Source organism: Terrapene carolina, unplaced genomic scaffold (genome assembly GCF_002925995.2).
Source record: "Terrapene carolina triunguis isolate 2854851 unplaced genomic scaffold, T_m_triunguis-2.0 Scaffold238, whole genome shotgun sequence".
Classification (NCBI taxonomy): Eukaryota; Metazoa; Chordata; order Testudines; family Emydidae; genus Terrapene; species Terrapene triunguis.
In genome coordinates this window covers 6,914,168-6,933,150 of record NW_020664589.1, presented here as the reverse complement: position 1 = coordinate 6,933,150, position 18,983 = coordinate 6,914,168, and the positions used below count along the sequence as shown (strand labels likewise).

The window sequence follows — 18,983 nt, the reverse complement described above, 5'->3', positions numbered from 1 at the left end:
TTTCACACCAAGACATTCAGACATTACTGGAACTCCCATTCTGATTGGATCACAACTTCCTTAGCCCCAGCATGGTCCAATTCCTTCTTCTACTACATCTGTAGTACAAGCCATATTAGCAGGTGCTGCAGCTGCTTTTACAGTACTTGTCTAGCTATTACTACATGCCGCTAGATGAAGTAAACACATGGCCATCTTCATACTCTCCCCAGCATTAGGAACATGGCAGAACCACCAGCATGGGCAAGTTCCCAATGCAGCAAATTAAGTAATGTTCGATTGGTTTATTTACAAAGGATAGAGTTTGAGTCACCTCTGCAGCAGAAAAGAAGGAGTCCTCAGAAGTCAAACTGTCTTCGTCATCTGTCCGAAGTCTCAGTGACCCATCTGTCAGGGGAAGCAGGAGAGTTCTCTCTGGAGGGGGCAGAAAAAAAGTTTATGTTTAGCACTGTATCTCTAAAACTCCATTCCTCCCACCCAGCACACTTTTCCCTATATGCAAGTCTTTATGTGGCAGCAGTGCCCCTTTGTGGCCATCTTGAAATTCCTGTCACTTCCTTGACATTCTCAACTGAAGAGATTTGGCTAGCCTTTAGGAGAGAGGCACATGGTACATGAGGTCTATTAAGAAATAATATGGAGCTAAGCCAGTGGCTTCCAAATTCAAATACTATTTTCCACTGAAAAACTGTATTCTTCTTTAAGTCTTTCTCCCACCCACTCTTATCTACTACTAGGAAAAGAAAAATGGTCTCAGAACTAGATTCATTAGTTTCCTCAGTCTAGCAGGCAAAGACAATTTGAAACCTGGGACCAGCAGCTGGTAGACTACAATGCATTGCATGTTTCCACTGCTGTTGTTCACAGGTTGCACACAAGTTAAGGTGTTTTATCTCCTTATCTGTCCATCCTATAACACCATTACACTCAAACTCTGTTGTAACAGCCACCTCTATCCTGCCAGAAGGAATTTGTTGAGGCCTTGGCAAATAAAACATTAGAATTTCATGGAAAGGCTTGATACCCCTCTCCTATTAAGGCTGTATGGAGCTCAGGTCTACTCCCTGGTGTGGCTGTAGCATATTCTCATGGCTGCACCTATAGCTGACTCCCAGGCCCACCTTACCCAGGTCTAGCAGCATGCTGTCGGAAGGGAGCGTTGACCCAAATTCTTCCTGAAGGTGATATGCCCGGTGCAAGAGAGATTCAAGCTTCTCTGCAAACTCCTTTTTCTGGGACTCCTGCTTAAACATAAGCAGACACTATCTCTCAATAGCCAATTGTGCTGCTGACATAGCACAATTGATCACTGTTAGAGATGCTTACAGCAAAGTACTGAAGTGAAATTTTGCGTCAACAGTTATGATTTACCAATTATAGTTAAGTTAATGAACTGAACTAATTACAGATTCACTTCAGGTTAAACTTGCAATAAAACTAGGGCAGCTTGTATGCAATCTACTCCAAACTACAACTTTTTCCTTCTGCTGTTTATCCATTTAAGAGGAAATAGTACATTAGCCTATCACCTGTAGAAACAGTTATAATGGGCTATCAGTCACAAGGAAGAATTCAGTTATCTCAGTCTAGTCTCAAGTAAAGGTTTGTTCATTCCATAAAGCCTGCATTAGTTTGCTCTGTTCTCAGGCCAGACACCAGAATAATGCAGATCAGCTTCAGTATGTTATTAGACAGGAGTGAAGTCTGCTGTTAGCACAGTTGTGTAACATCAGTGAATGGGTGAAAGAAAAGCTTATACAATGTCTACCTTCATTATACTTTGCTTAGATCTTCACTTTCATAGAGATCTAAGCCCTCAGCTAGAAGAGTTAAATAAAACTACCAGATCTGTTTTGATTATGAAGCAACTCTCAATTTAGCTGTAGAAACACAAGGGGACACTTCAAGCACACACAGCAAATATCAAAAAGAATCCAGATTTGACTTGCATAAACATAATAGAACACAAAAGATAAACATCCCACACAATGAAGACACCAGGTTCCGTTTTATAAGAATCTCAGGGTATCTCACATCAACATCCCTAACTTCTACAAAGTTCATAATTTGGCCTCTTTCATTACCTGCAGGTGCTATCTCTTTAGCTATTTAGTCACCACTAAACTTTTCTACTTTGGGTGCACCCTTTTATAAGAGCCTTTCCCAGCATGCTCCCTCCTATGGTAGTTGACCCTTTAACTCTGGGGGAGACAGCCAGCTGCAGCCTTAGACTGTCCATTTTGTAGGTGACTGGATAAGCCGGCAACTCTCTTCTTCTAAGTGAGGATTTTGGCACGTATTTTCTCTTAACTTTCCTTTTCTCTAATGGCTGAGAGAGTTGTCCAGCCTCACAAATTTGTTTTCCTCTAGTAAGACAAGTGTGCAACTAGTTAGCTTTTCCATTTCAGTACAGTTCAGTACAATATTGGCAACCAATCTAGCTAGACCCTCCATTTTAAAGGCATTAAAAAGAGAAATAACATTGGACCAGACAAACTATTCTTAACCTAGTTTGTTGCTGTATTTAATAATAATAATTAATAATACATAGCTCTTTGTTAACACTTTTCATCTGTGGATCTCAAAGTGCTTTACAAAGAGCAATATTATCCCTATTTTCCAGATGGGGAAACCGAGGCACAAAGAGGGAAGTGATTTGCATAAAGATACCCAGCAAAGCAGTGGTGGAGCCAGGACTTGAACCCAGATCTCTTGAGTCCCAATGTAGTGTCATAGCCACTAGGCCACACAGGCTACCTTGTTGTGTTCTTTTCCTAGCACTAACTAACTCTGAAGTTTGACAAAGAATCTTCTGGCATAAGTCACTGAGTTTACAATTGGTGGAAAACTCACTAGGAAAAAGATTTAGCCAAAAATGTTGGAGAAGCATCCTTTCTAATTCCAGCAAAGCTATATCACGAAATTACAAGTGGTTAAGGATGAGTCCTAGCCATAGCAGATACTCCCTTGTCTAGTCCACTCTCCTCCAAACTTGCTTTTCAATGTTTAGTCTCCTACTGATGACCTCCTGTTCTCCCATCCAATCTGGCCCTCACAATGTTCGCTAGATGGATAATGTAGAGGAGAGGTTGGTACGTACTTCAGGCAACTCCTCAGACATAGTTTCTTCATGTTTTGTGTTGTCCCAAGAAACTGGAGTGCTAGTGTTGTTTCTCTGCCTTACGGTCAATGCCTGCTCCCACTTCTGCAGCGCCTCCTCAAATAGCTCCATCCCTGGCAATGCAATAGAACATAAGCAGTGAAATCAGTCACTTATACAGCAAAAGGATGTAGTAACCAATCAGATGCCTTGCTCATTTGTGAGAGTAGAGTGAAGTCTCATCCCAAAACCATTTGCAGCCTAAACCAATAGAATACAGTAACTCCTCACTTAAAGTCGTCCCAGTTAATGTTTTTCATTGTTACATTGCTGATCAATTAGGGAACATGCTCGTTTAAAGTTGTGCAATGCTCCCTTCTAACGTCCGATTGGCAGCCGCCTGCTTTGTCTACTGCTTGCAGGAAGAGCAGCCCATTGCAGCGAGCTGGTGGGGGCTTGGAACCAGGGTGGACCGGCAGCCCCCCATCAGCTCCCTGCTCCCCTAAGTTCCCTGTGCAGCAGCTGCCTGCAGTTCAGCTGTGTCCCTCCCCCCACTGCCATGTGCTGCTCCTGCCCTCTGCCTTGGATCTGCTCCCCAAGACTCCTGCTTGCTGTGCCGGGGGGGGAGGGAAGGAAGAGAGGGGCTAATGTCAGGGTGTCCCCCTCTCCCCTGCACCCCGCTTACCCCATCTTCCATAGAGCAGGTCTCAGGACTGAGGGAGCTTGCAGCAGCTGCGGTCTCAGCAAGCTGATCTAATTAACAAGGCAGTGTACTTAAGGGAAATGCCCATATCTCCCTCCATTCCTGCTGCCTTGCAGAGTGAGAGAGTTAACCCTTGAAGGCTCAGCCAATTGCTAGTTAATCATTTAGCAGTAAGGGAAATATCCCACCCTCTGACTGTGTCTGTCTGTCTGTCCCTGGAACCTAACCCCCTCATTTACATTAATTCTTATGGGGAAATTGGATTTGCTTAACATCGTTTCGCTTAGTCGCATTTTCCAGGAACATAACTACAACGTTAAGTGAGGATTTACTGTACAAGGAAGTAACAGATATTTCTTTCCCTTATGGAGGTTGTCTCATTTGGGTTAGGATTCAATGAAACCATCACCATTCCTCATCCAAGGAGAGGAAATTGATTTCTCCAGGTGAACAACAGTTTGTTGGTGGAACAATGTTGATGTTAAGCACAGGAGGAGACAGTGTTCATATCTGTTGGTGGAACAAGGACCGAATGAACATGGAGACAGTACTCCTACTCTCACAACAGAAGGGATTATTCTTTCAGGTTAAGGTTAATTTTTGTTTACCTTGAATATAGAGGTTTTCAGCACTAGAGTCGCCAGCTGCACCAGGATCTTCCATCGCTCTCGTCTCCCAGGGCCCTGCAGATGCTGGTGTTGGGCTGGAAGAGTTCACAGCCACTATCTATCCAGTGAAGAAAGAACAGCAGCTCCTTTTAGAACTTCCTTCAAGTATGACGTAGACATAAGGTGTAGACACGGCTAGGTTGATGGGAAAATGCATCCATCATCCTAGCTACTGCTGCTCAGGGAGGTGGATTACCTACAGCGATGGAAAACCCTTTGTCTCTGTAGGAAACAGCTACGCTATGGGGGCTGTAGCTGTGCTGGTGTAGTGCCCATAGCGTAGTCATGGCCTCAGTCTCTCCTGCAATTTTCAGGCTTGTTTTCAGTATTCTCTTGCTTTTCCAAGGTGAAAATACTGAAGAATGTAGATGGCAGGGAGATCGGTGCTATGCAATCCAAATCCATCCTAGCTCTGCGTGTCCATAAAGTTCAGTGCAAGACATTGGTGCTCAAGAGCTACTTCACAGGGAGCTGCAGAGGGGCCCTAATGCTTCGGGCCAAGTCCTAACACAACAGACAAAATCCATTCACAAGGCAAAGAGTATCACCCTCCTCCCGCCAGGAGCCTGATAACCTCTTTAAACATACATAAGAAAGTAGTGTTCGTACAATACTCTCTACCTGACCCCACTCACTGGCTTACAAAGCAATGACAAGCCAAGCTCACTTTGGGGTATGTCTACACTTTGAGCAGGGGGTGGGTGATTCCTCAGCTTAAGGAGATACAGCTGTACTAGTCGGGATCAAGCTAGTATGCTAACAACAGAGTGTAGCTGCAGAGGGAGGGGCTAGCCACCCCAAGTACGTACCCATCAGAAACCATAGGCACATACGATTGGCTCCATCTCTGGAGGCTTCAAGATCTAGTCTGGGTCATTGGACCTGGTTACTATGGGCTAAGAATTGTTCTACTGAACTGGTTTAAAACATGCTAATAGTTTGGCTTCTCAGTGTGACGGGCCAAACTATGGAATAACCAGGCTTAAAGAACATGCTTTACTGCAGGTACTGACCTAGGCTAGAAGACTTAACATATTTTGTTCACACATGCTGTCTGACCAATGGTTGTTCCAAGCTAATTTCCACAACTGTACTTAAGCATAGCTTAAATTTGGCTGCACAGGTATATGTCCTCGAGCTGGGAATCACACTCTGAGCTCAAAGTATAGACACATCCTTAGCGTGCTTGCCTGGAATGCTGGCGAGGGCGATGAAGAAAGGGGAGGAGAGAAACAAGGAGGACACCAGGACGGTTGCTACAAGAAGGGGAAGGGAGGCATTTGTCCCATTTTGCCAAAAAAGTCAGGACAGCCTGGGCAGGGCTTAAAAAGGGGACTGTCCTGGCCAATACAGGACATATGGTCACCCTAGACTGTAGTAAGAGCTGCCCGGGGAGCTGTGAGGAGAGAGCAGCCCCCAGCCCATTTCCCTGCCCCCCAGAGCGTGCCATCCAGGACAGGTAGAGGGTCCAGGGCTCCTCACGGCAGCCCAGATTCCCTGAGCAGCTCTTACCATGGCCTGACTTTTGGCCAGGAGGCAGGGCGGTGGGGGGCAAGGGAGGAGCAAGGGGCGGGGGCCCGTGATGGGGGTGTGGGCCCCCCAATGTTCTTTGTGCCCGGGGCCTCAATAAATCTTAATCAGCCTCTGTAGGTGGGGGCTGAGCAGAAGCAAGAGACACACTGTTCTAGGTCTTAGTTCAGTGTGCTGGGCTAGTGCCATAAAAGCATTTTAAGATCTGATACTGCAAACTATCAAAGGCTGTAGGATACGGACATTGCATGTGATTGTACAACAGTTGTTTCTAGCCAGAGCAAGTCATAAAATATGAGATTTTAAAATCACTTCATTTTGATTACACTTTTCTTCCCCACATGCAATTCAGACCTGATTTTAGTTGCTCATCTCTCATGAACCATTATGTTACAATTTGTTTTGCATTACTGGAACGTAGGGATTCCAGGTGGTATGATGCACTGCTGCTCTAGGGGACACTATGTGAGGAGGAGGAGATGATCTTGGGGATACTGTATGGTGTTTTAGAGAAGCTAATTCTGCTCTCCTGTCTTCAGAGCTCAAGGATGGAGTTCCAAGAGCCAAATGAGTTGGAACTCACCTCAGCAGTTTAAGGATAAGGTCTCCTTAATCCCAGGGTTAAGAAAACCAGAAAGAATGATCAGTATTGCCCAGAGACTGGCTAACACTACAGTTCCATGGAAATAAATTTAATCCTGAACTTCTGGAGGATGCAAGGAAAAAGACACAGGCTGAACACTCCTGGGAACTCACCAAGTATAGAAAGGATTTAGCAAGAGTCTTGGAAGACTTTTTGTCAAAGGGAAGGGGGCGGGAGGTGGAGGAGGAGTCAAACGTACCAGAATTTAGGGTATGTTTTTGTCTAAAGTGAATTCTCTTCTCTCTCTGAACCTACACATCTCTTAAATCAGCTTCTTACTATGTTTTCTAACTCATCCCGTTGGTAAATCCTGATTTACAGAACAGCAGAGTAGCACTGGAGAAGTAACTAGTACAAAGCATAAGGGGGAAATCTCAGCCACCCCGCACTCCTCCCGCCAAAAAAGGCTAGAGACCAGAATGGCTCACTTGTTTGAAGAGTACTTGACTGTACATGAAAAAAAATAGATTCAGAAGTAGCTCTAACTATAAATCATATGTTTTACATAAGAACATAAGAATGGCCATACCGGGTCAAACCAAAGGTCCATCCAGCCCAGTATCCTGTCTGCCGACAGTGGCCAATGTCAGGTGCCCCAGAGGGAGTGAAGCTAACAGGTAATGATCAAGTGATCTCTCTCCTTCCATCCATCTCCACCCTCTGACAAACAGGCTAGGGACACCATTCCTTACCCCTCCTGGCTAATAGCCATTAATGGACTTAACCTCCATGAATTTATCTAGTTCTCTTTTAAACCCTGTTATAGCCTAGCCTTCACAACCTCCTCAGGCAAGGAGTTCCACAGGTTGACTGTGCGCTGTGTGAAGAAGAACTTCCTTTTATTTGTTTTAAACCTGCTGCCCATTAATTTCATTTGGTGGCCCCTAGTTCTTATATTATGGGAACAAGTAAATAACTTTTCCCTTATTCACTTTCTCCACACAACTCATGATTTTATATACCTCTATTATATCCCTCCTTAGTCTCCTCTTTTCCAAGCTGAAAAGTCCTAGCCTCTTTAATCTCTCCTCATATGGGACCCGTTCCAAACCCCTAATCATTTTAGTTGCCCTTCTCTGAACCTTTTCTAATGCCAGTGTATCTTTTTTGAGATGAGGAGACCACATCTGTACGCAGTATTCAAAATGTGGGTGTACCATGGATTTATATAAGGGCAATAAGATATTCTCCATCTTATTCTCTATCCCTTTTTTAATGATTCCTAACATCCTGTTTGCTTTTTTGACTGCCGCTGCACACTGCGTGGACGTCTTCAGAGAACTATCCACGATGACTCCAAGATCTCTTTCCTGATTAGTTGTAGCTAAATTAGCCCCCATCATATTGTATGTATAGTTGGGGTTATTTTTTCAAATGTACATTACTTTACATTTATCCACATTAAATTTCATTTGCCATTTTGGTGCCCAATCACTTAGTTTTGTGAGATCTTTTTGAAGTTCTTCACAGTCTGCTTTGGTCTCAACTATCTTGAGCAGTTTAGTATCGTCTGCAAATTTTGCCACCTCACTGTTTACCCCTTTCTCCAGATCATTTATGAATAAGTTGAATAGGACTGGTCCTAGGACTGACCCTTGGGGAACACCACCAGTTACCTCTCTCCATTCTGAAAATTTACCATTTATTCCTACCCTTTGTTCCCTGTCTTTTAATCAGTTTTCAATCCATGAAAGGATCTTCCCTCTTATCCCATGACAACTTAATTTACGTAAGAACCTTTGGTGAGGGACCTTATCAAAGGCTTTCTGGAAATCTAAGTACAATATGTCCACTGGATCCCCCTTGCCCACATGTTTGTTGACCCCGGTACTGACGTTAGACTTACCGGTCTATAATTGCCGGGATCACCTCTAGAGCCCTTTTTTAAATATTGGCGTTACATTGGCTATCTTCCAGTCATTGGGTACAGAAGCTGATTTAAAGGACAGGTTACAAACCATAGTTAATAGTTCCGCAATTTCACATTTGAGTTCTTTCAGAACTCTTGGGTGAATGCAATCTGGTCCCGGTGACTTGTTACTGTTAAGTTTATCGATTAATTACAAAACCTCCTCTAATGACACTTCAATCTGTGACAGTTCCTCGGATTTGTCACCTACAAAGGACAGCTCAGGTTTGGGAATCTCCCTAACATCCTCAGCCGTGAAGACTGAAGCAAAGAATTCATTTAGTTTCTCTGCAATGACTTTATCGTCTTTAAGTGCTCCTTTTTGATTTCGATCTTCCAGGGGCCCCACTGGTTGTTTAGCAGGCTTCCTGCTTCTGATGTACTTTTAAAACATTTTGTTATTACCTTTTGAGTTTTTGGCTAGCTGTTCTTCAAACTCCTTTTTGGCTTTTCTTATTACATTTTTACACTTAATTTGGCAGTTTTTATGCTCCTTTCTATTTCCCTTGCTAGGATTTGACTTCCACTTTTTAAAAGTTGCCTTTTTATCTCTCACTGCTTCTTTTACATGGTTGTTAAGCCACAGTGGCTCTTTTTTAGTTCTTTTACTGTGTTTTTTAATTTGGGATATCCATTTAAGTTGGGCCTCTATTATGGTGTCTTTGAAAAGTGTCCATGCAGCTTGCAGGGATTTCACTCTAGTCACTGTACCTTTTAATTTCTGTTTAACTAACCTCCTCAGTTTTGCATAGTTCCCCTTTCTGAAATTAAATGCCACAGTATTGGGCTGCTGAGGTGTTCTTCCCACCACAGGAATATTAAATGTTATTATATTATGGTCACTATTTCCAAGCAGTCTTGTTATAGTTACCTCTTAAAGAAGTCAAACTGCATTTAAATTGCGTTTCTATTGTAGATGGAGTCCACTTACCCTGATTTGCACAAAACTGAGCCCCAAGGTTTTGAGTCCAAATATGCTAGAGAATATATCTGCTCTGAAGGCTGTCTCTGAATAGGTCCTGCACTCACCATGTTTCAGAAGCAGGAATGGAGTCTGTCTGGTGTCTCCCTTCCAGTCTACCTACTATGAAATGACTGCTGGTGAATGTGAGAGGGCAGAGCCTGCCCCTGCACTTTAGCAGCCTAACAGGAACCTACCACCAAACAATGGATTAGTTTCCCCACCCTGTTCACCTTAACAAGGTGTGAATTTCTGAAGGTAAGAACAGAAACTGCTTCACCCACCCCTCCCCATCTTCAGTTCCTTTGACTAAAGCAGTGGTGTCCTTGGTCCACAGAGGAGATCTAGCCACCTTGCATATGCAGATTCTGAAGAATCTCCACTTCCATTTAAAAAGTGGTTTCTAACCCTCAGGACTGTAAAGAAATAACAAAGCCTTCCAAATGTGTCCCTAGTATTTAAGTGCAAACCTGAATCCACAGGCAGCCTGAAACAACTACTCTAAGAAGTGTGAACTCCCTCCACACCACCCATTAATCTTGTTAGGCTGAAAACTTGACAGCCTAAGGACAGTACTTTAAAGGCCAGAGTTAGCTTTATCATTGCAGATCCTTTTGTCAGATGCAATGGGGAAGGAGGTGGAAGTGAAGCCCAGAGTGTGGGAACTGGGAGTTACTGCAGAGAAGGAAATGCAAAGGGAATAAAAGGAAAGAAAGATGCAAGAGTGGGGAAGGAAAGAGAGAGAGAGAGACACAGGAGATGGAAAAGAAAAAGGGCAGAAACAGCAGCTGTCTTAAAATTGAACATTTCCCCCCCAAGCAATGCTAAATGTGACAATAGGGTACTGAACTAATACATAATGATCCCAAGTAAAAGTTTAATTACTACATAAATTCAGATTCTACCTTTGATCTCTATGCAAACCTCCCCCTGACATCAGTGGGAGCTGAGCTGTGAATAGAGCCGAGTATGTGATCTTAAATGTATAGCTGTACCCATGAACCAGATTTAAAAATGGAATTCAGATCTCCCATCAAGTCAGTTTGATATTGCTAGGTTAGAGGCAAATATATACCACTTAGAAACCCGCATTCATATCTCTCACAAACATCAGAAGTGGATCTTGAATTGGTTCTGTATTCACCCATTACAGAAGTGGTTCACCCTAAGTTTCCCCAATAAAATAGGTCAAGATTCCAAAACTAGCTTTCAGTGGAAGATCCTTTTTCTGCTATTCTCCCCCACCACACAATCAAATTAACTAGCCCAATTATTTGGGAACACTGCAGTCTGGCAACATGGGAGGGAGGTTTGTTCCCACCCATCCTTTCTCTGAAACCAAGAATACCAGGAAATGAGAGAAGAAACACATCCATGGGAAAGAGGGAGGCTACCCCGCACCCCCATTCCTTCAGTTTGCTGCTTAGCCATTGGCTTGGTAAAGGGGGATGGAGCCAGCTCACTGTCTGATGTGTGCCCCCCATGCCTTGCCTATTTGAGCTAACCCCTGGCTGTGCAAAAGCCTTTTTTTACTCACTCTCCAGTTAGCTGTGATCCATGCAACATAACAGAAAAATCTGGCAGGGGTTTATTCCCACCCACCCGTTCTCTGAGACAAAGAAAAATGACCTGTACATCTATTTGGTATCTTCTGCTGTTGGCTGGGCATGGGCAAAAAGATGGAAAAGTCTTGAGCTATATAACCAGTTCTTGTCCTATGGATGGAGGGAGAAGCTGACAGGAGAACTGAAGGAGTTAGTGTGGAGTTAGAAAATTAGATTTTACAAACCAAGGTTTTACAAACTCGCTGCCTAAATCTTCCTATGCTTCAGCTGGCTTGGTAGAAGATCTAACGAGTAACTTCCACTCAAATGCCTTGTCTACCCTGGCAGTTTTCAGGAAGTCTCCCACTGTTTCACAGCCCCACTCATGGGAGCACTAGTGTAGACAGGACGCAGCATCATTTAGACCTGTTCGGAGTAGAGTTAGATAACACAGCTATAGAAATGCTGGCAGCCAGACTGCACTAGCAATGGAGCTACACTGCTGGGAGATCTGACAATTGCTAGTGTAGACCTAGTATATGGTATAAGCAACATCTACATTTTTAGCCGTCTTTTTTGAGCCTGTCTGCACTGGGGAGATGTTTTAAAATCACTTGAAGACATAGTATAGACCCAGTTTTATGAGGCTCAAGGTAGCCTGACCTGAACCATTTTTTTCTGGTCCAGGCTACTTTAAAGGGCCTAAAAAGGGGGAGGGATAGCTCAGTGGTTTGAGCATTGGCCTGCCAAACCCAGGGTTGTGAGCTCAATCCTTGAGGGGGCCACTTAGGGATCTGGGGCAAAATCAGTACTTGGTCCTGCTAGTGAAGGCAGGGGGCTGGACTCGATGACCTTTCAAGGTCCCTTCCAGTTCTAGAAAATAGGATATCTCCATTAATTAATTAATTAATTAATTTATAAAATAGGGTCTATGCTACAGCACTAAGCAGTTTTAATGTTGGTTAGAAAGTTTCCCAGCAGAAGAAGGGCCCTAAATGTCTACACTTTGTACATAAGTTGCAGTGGCGCAGGCTGCAGTGCTTATGTTGAACCAACATCTACTCTCTCTGCTATAAAGCTCTCCCTTTCTTACCTCAGTCACTGGAGACATCCCAAAATGGCCAGGTACAGTATCACAATTGGTTTTTAGCTCTGGCTGATCTCCAATCAGCAGCCCTAAAATCATATTGGAATTGAAGTTTGGAGGGGTGGGGAATAAAGCACACTGGTAATCAGAATGATGGAATTTTAAGGGCCAATACCTCGACCTGCAGGGCTACAAAAGCTCTGACACAAAACCAATTGTTTTCAGGACAAGTAAATTCCACCCACTCTACTAGTTCTGGATGAGTAATAACAATCTTGTTAAGGGTCGGCAGGTAAGTGTGACTCCTTCCTCTGCTGGCTAGAGCAGATAGCAATGGTGTTAGGGTCTCTTACCGAGGCTAGGCTGTGGGAGGAGCAGGAATGCTTGCTTGGCTCAATGGAGGAAATCCCGCTGAGTGTGTCATTGCTCTTGCTGCTAGGACTTTGTACTCTGTTGTTGGAGTATCCTGTAATTGGAAGGATGGTAAAAACAAGCCTTTAGGTCTCCCCACTCTGTTTACAGCAATCAGAGAAAGGAACCTATGCAATCAGATGTAGTGTTGCTCACTCTAATCTGTCCTGTGCTGCCCCAGGTTAGCACCACTGGAAGCAGAGTCTCCAGAAGGCTGCTGAGAGGGCAGTGCCGTCTCCAGGAGAATCAGTTCTCAGTGGGGTAAAAAAGAAAGCAGTCACAGAAAAATCTGGTTCAAAGCAAAATGGCTTCACTGCAGTCCTGGACGATGAGGGGAACTGTGATTAGTTAGTGACAGGGCATAGATCTGCTGAGTTAAGGGATGTGCAGAAGGAGGAGGAAGCGTATTTCTAATAGCTACAGCTGGGAGTCAGGGTTCTATTCCCTCCTAACTTGCTTTGTCACCTTGAGCAAGTCACTTAACCTCTGGCTCAGTTTCCCCATTGAATATGGAACTATGAATACTTATTCACCGCTTTGGATGAAAGGACGTACGCAAGTGAAAAGTGTTATTGGAGAAATATTATGCATCAATGCCTCACTTCTCTTCTGCCATGTACAGTGCTAAAATAAGTATCGTTAGTGCAAACACAGCAGCAAACTTGCCAGAATACAGCCAGCAAACTTGCTTGACTTCATAATTAGTGTTTTTATAGAGTTTCATAATTTCACAGTGCTGTACAGACAATACTTAATCCTCACAACACCCCCTGCGGTAGCTGGGTAATTGTTAATCCCATTTTACAGATGGGGAACCAAGAGAACAATGAAGGGACTTGCCCAAGTCACACAGCGAGTTAGTGGGAAAGCTGGGTTTAAAATACAATCTCCTGACTCCCAGTCCTGTCCTCACTCCTCCAGACTACACCACCTCCTTTACTGCTTCCAAAGACTGCTAAAGGTGATTTCAGGGCAGCGCTGCCAATGCCCATGCTTTGGGCAGATGACATTAGCAATTTGTCAGAAACCCACTGCCACACCTAATAGGCATCAAATGGAGCCAATCATGGTCACCAAGATCAATACACAGATGTGGGCTGTGGGTCACTGCATGCATATAGCCCCACACATCAAGTGAAAGTATTACACAGTGGGGTCGATAGTCTCCTTTTGTGTTAAAGTTGATGGCAACAGCAAACCTCACTGTAAAGCCCTGCAGCCACTTTTCAATCACTTGTGCTCTAGGGTAATGATTTTGCGTGTTCTGCTATCTATTCTGCATTGTGGCTCCTATTAGGCTACTGTCTGATTAGTTTCGCCTCCCGGTCTCATTCTGCCTCTGTATAGTGTTTTGAACTACTTTAGCAACCTGATCTACCCATCTGCTTGGAACTACCTGGGCTTCTGTCCTATATTTCTCTCCTCCCAGCCAATATTGCTTACACAAAGGTTCCTTTAACATTACGTTGCATTTCCCCCCCAGCATCTGCTTTTGCAATACCAACCTTTTTTCACTGAAGGGACCTTCTTGGTTGGTAAAGAGGGGGCAGGGACTCCTCCAGGCTTAATGCCACACTTTTCTGGGGTGATCTGTCTCTTTCGACGTCGACGCCGCTTCAGCTGGTGCGCGGCAAGAGCTAAGGCAACTGTCCCAAGAGCTGTAGCAAACAGCACCTTCCTCAGGCCTGGGGAGAGTCTCAGCTGAGAGAAGACAGACTTTAAACACAAGAGATATAAGAGAGCAACAATGTAACACCACCCATTTATATAGCAGTTTTAATCCAGGACAGCTAGGACCAAAAGGCGCTTTACAGGCACTGATTTACCCACCAGTGAAATATAGACATCCATGGGGTAGAACACAGCAACTGTTCAATAGTGCCCAGCAATGCTAAACTCTTCAGGACAAGATGTGAAGGAGAGAATATCTTATCTGATAGACTGCAGATAGAATTAGAGTCCTGTATGATTTACAAGCAGTTCTCTCTGTATAATCATTTCAGATGAGAGCTTGAAACCTCAGGGGCTGCCTTCTCTATGTGGATATTAAAGATCCCATGGCACTTTTCACAAGCAAAGGAGTTTGCCTCAGCGATCCTGCTCAAAAGATTGTAGGTCCAGACTAACAACCAGAAGTGAAATCCTGGCCCCACTGAAGTCTATAGCAAAAACTCCCATTGACTTCACTGGGGACTGGATTTCACCCCGGCACATGTAAGTTACACTACAAATGCTACAAATTATTTTACATCCACCTAAAGAGGGATGGGGAGTGGAGGGGACAATATACATGTCCCACTACAGCGTTCTGAATGAGTTCCATCATTTTCCAGGCAGAGGTACCCGAGACATCATTCTGAGGACTGAGAAGTGGTAGATGGCATGTCCAGAAAGCCCTAGGCAGCTGGGAGGCGGGTTAGGTCTGGGCCATTTCAGGCCTGATCTAAAGCCCAATGTAGTCAATGGAAGTCTTCACAATAAGATCTTAAATAAATGCAAAATAGCAGTACATTTATTATTAGGAAAGCACTTACTGTAATACTTATATGCGAGACAGTTACTGTTATTAACCTCAACTCTGAATTTCCTGATTTGGGGGCAGTTAGTCTTATCCCTACTGTTGCATTAGTATATTTTTCCATTTATGATAATCATGTTTAACAAAAACTATACCTGAGTGTCTCTAAACTAAAAATGACCCAAAGGTTCTGCTTGGTACAGAGAAAAGTGGGGTGAATAGCATGCGGCATTAGCAATTTTGGAGTTATGACAGTGTCACCTCCATAATTATAACCCCCACTTTTTCAGATGTTTATAAAACTAGCTGTTACACTTCGGACTACAATTTCAATTTCTACTTGGCCAAAACTTGGTCGAATTTTGAAAATTCAGTACAATTATGATCAGCCCAACAAATTATCAAAATTTGTTGTTTCCACAAAAACTCTGTCTCTTGGAACACAGAGCAATATACACCGAATGTTCTCTACAGAGCAGTTTCTGTACAGTGCCCATTCTTTTCCCCAGCATCTAACCATACTTGCCTGCAAACCCTCAATTTTCCTGCAACCCTTCCCTACTTCACAGCTAAATTCCCCTCTCTGTTTGATACTTATGTGGCCCCCATGACTGCAGTAGCTGAGCACCTCACAATCTGTAGTGCACTTATCCTCACAACACCCCTGTGAGATAGGGAAGTGCTATTATCCCCATTTTACAGATGACAAACTGAGACATAGAGAGGCTAAATGACTTGTCTAGGGTTATGCAGGAAGTTTGTGGTAGAACAGGGAACTGAACCCAGATCTCCCAAATCCTAGATTATGGCCTTAGCCAGTGGACCAGCCTTCTTCTCAACGCCCCCCTCCTCACTGCCAAACCCACCATCAAAGCTTCCCCAACAAGTGTCCCTCCTTCCCTCTCATCTGCAGGATGCTCCCCAAACCTCCCCAGATGACTCCTGACCTCTTGTAAAAAGCCTCTACTCCCGATTCCTTCCGCAGTCCCTCAAACAAGTGCAATCACCCCATAGCAACCGTTAAATCCTCCCTTTCTCTTGCCCCAGCACCACCCTGTTATTTCTCATCACCCTCCAAAACAACTGCTGCAAACAGCCCTGTAAAAGAAAACTCCAAATAACTCCGCAGAAAATCCAGCTGTTTTTTTTTTTTACCTGCCCAAATGTCGTGTAAAGAAACACAGGGATTTCTGCCACTGTCATTGCCAAGGCCTGGATGATGGACATTCCCTCCGTTCTCTGAAAGGCCATGTCTGAATGAGGCTCAGAATACGCACAGGAGTCAGCGTGTGGGAAGGACACTTATGGGAACTGCTCAGAGAGTTCACAAAGAAATCCAACTTTGTTTCAAAATGTGCCTTGGGATTCCAGAATCGGTCTCCAATTGTGACTTTTCTCTCTGCAAGGAATAGGAAAAAAAATATGGTAAATAGTAGCAAGAACAGTACAATCTCCTCTGATAAAGAAATTTTCGTACAACGCAGCTGAAGGCACATTACAATCCATTTAAAATAGCAAGACAACTATAATGGGATAAACCACAGAAAAGAGATATTAAGCTTATTCTTACAAACAGTGATGTCTGCCTCTCAAACTAAACAAGGATGAGAATTCCCAATCCAAGTAGCTCCGGAGCTTGCAACCCCAAAGATTTTTAGACTAGATCACTTTTTGGCCACATCCACAGTGCCCACCCACCCGCCAGTTCAACCACAGCCACATTTAGGCTATGCTTAAGTACAGTTGTGGACAAATTAGCTTTGAACAAGCATTGTTCAGCCAGCATGTAGAACCAAAACGTGTTAAATGTTATAGCCTTGGTCTGTACCTTGACTAAAGCATGTTCTTTAAATTTGGTTATTCCATTGTTTGGCCCCTGTCTCACTGACAAGCCAAACTTGTCATGTTTTAAACCAGTTCAGTAAAACAATTCCTAACCCATAGTAACCAAGTCCAATGACCTAGACATAAGATCTTAGAGCCTCCAGGATGCAGCCAATCAGATTGGAAGCTGAGTTATGCAGAAGTATAGCTTTTAAATGCAGATGAAAGTGAAAAGTAGGAAGGGTCTAGAATACACAGGTCCAAACAGATAGAAATTTTTTCCATGGCAACAGAACAATTTTGTATTAAATAAAAAATTTAGTCAATATATAGATCGAGAAAACAACTTGAGAATTTGAATAAATGCAGGACTTCAGTACATGCATCTGCTAATCCATGGAGTGATGGATTACAGCAATCCAGCCTGCAAGTTATCAAAGCATGGATTGCCTTCTCTGCATTGCCTCAGAGAGCACAAGCCGAAGCGCAGTGGTGTTACTCGGACTGTAAAAGGAAAATCTGTTTGGAACAGCACAATGTGACCTTCAAATGGCAGAATTAGATAGAAAAGAACACCAAAAATACTGATAGCAGCAATGAAAAATAATAACTGGATCACAATTGTAACAACTGCCTAAGGGGCAACAGCATGTAATGAGACCAACAGCCAAAAACTGTCTTGCTATTTTCAAACTTTAAAAAATTATCTGATACCCAACTCTGGAGGCTGGTAACACAGGCAATAGCAACACATATTGCTTCAATTATATCAGCAGAGAAAGCAAAAGCAAAAGCAACAATGTATAGGAAGTTACGTATTTTCTTTTGTCTAGAACTCTACTGGAATGTCATAAGTTAACAAAGAATGCAGTATACCCTTTCCATCCCTCCTGGGCTGTAATCTTAAGGCAATTAATATGCCTTTTGAGAAAATTAAGGATTTTAAAGGGCCAGGTCTTTTGGAATTACTTGGTTTTATTTGTTACTATTGTAATAATGTAAGGTGATTGAATTTCTCGTTTCCATTATTGTGGGATGCCGAGTTCAATTATTTATAAAGCATCAATTTAAAACGGATGCAAAGCAAACTATTTTCAAGGATACAGTAAGTCAGATAACGTACCCCAGAAACCCGTTCTGATATTGCCGGAGGTGCTCCAATACAAACCTGAGCGTGGTTCAGCAACCTCCTTGGCTACTCCCTCATAAGCCATTCCGTAGATACTTCCTTCCCCAGCACAAACTCCCATAAACTCTAGAAGGGGGGGGGGGGCATCTCCCTCACTGCTCTGTTATGAACCCCACTATGGGAACCTAATCCTGCTGCTGCCCCCTGCCAGCGTTCAGTGTTGCACAGACTCTGCTCCCAAGTCAAACCCCAGTGCTAGGAAGCTGCCTTTCTGGCTACTCCCTTCTAGCCCCAGAATCAGCATGCCCACCTCCCTGCCCTATTCAGGCACCCGACCCCCCAAAGTCTAAACCTTGCCTCCCCACCACTTCTGCAGCGGCACCCCCCCCCCACCGACGCCAGTACAAATGCCGGTACAAGGCAGCCATCTCTGCCAAACCCCAGCGCGGCACAGCCACGGGGGCGCACCCCATGCTGGCCAGCCACCGCTCCCCAGCCCAGCGAGCTCCATCGCGGCACGAGCCCCCGCCCCCAGGGGCAGGGCGCACCCCATGCTGGCCAGCCACCGCTCCCCAGCGCAGCGAGCTCCATCGCGGCACAGCCCCGTCCCCAGGGCGCACCCCATGCTGGCCAGCCACCGCTCCCCAGCGCAGCGAGCTCCATCGCGGCACAGCCCTGTCCCCAGGGCGCACCCCATGCTGGCCAGCCACCGCTCCCCAGCGCAGCGAGCTCCATCGCGGCACGAGCCCCCGCCCCCAGGCACGCCGGCCGCAGGGGGCTGGCTGCATTACACCCCCCACCCAGCACAGCCAGCCCCCTGCGGGGGGCATACACCCAGGTCGGGGCAGCTGTACCGGGGGGCCGAGAGATGCCGGGGGGCTGCTCACCCAGCTGGTCCCTATTGCCCCTGGCCCCATCGAGTCCCCCCCGACAGCAAAGAGACAATAACCCTCTCC

At 44.6% G+C, this 18,983-nt stretch overlaps 1 protein-coding gene across 2 annotated transcripts in view; it reads right to left on the bottom strand.

Moving 5' to 3' along the window:
• Window positions 1–18,983, bottom strand: part of MIGA2 (mitoguardin 2) — a 30,303-nt gene that overhangs the window by 11,101 nt on the left and 219 nt on the right. The window contains exons 2-8 of one of the 2 annotated variants that reach the window (XM_024192999.2): window positions 16,230–16,473; window positions 14,062–14,272; window positions 12,499–12,611; window positions 4,412–4,529; window positions 3,101–3,234; window positions 1,127–1,241; window positions 314–414 (exon numbers count right to left, since the gene is read on the bottom strand). In XM_024192999.2, the coding sequence (XP_024048767.1) occupies window positions 314–414; window positions 1,127–1,241; window positions 3,101–3,234; window positions 4,412–4,529; window positions 12,499–12,611; window positions 14,062–14,272; window positions 16,230–16,325 (888 nt within the window). In that variant the 5' untranslated portion in view covers window positions 16,326–16,473. The remainder of the gene's footprint in view (window positions 1–313; window positions 415–1,126; window positions 1,242–3,100; window positions 3,235–4,411; window positions 4,530–12,498; window positions 12,612–14,061; window positions 14,273–16,229; window positions 16,474–18,983) is intronic. The other variant, XM_024193000.2, reaches the window with a different exon arrangement.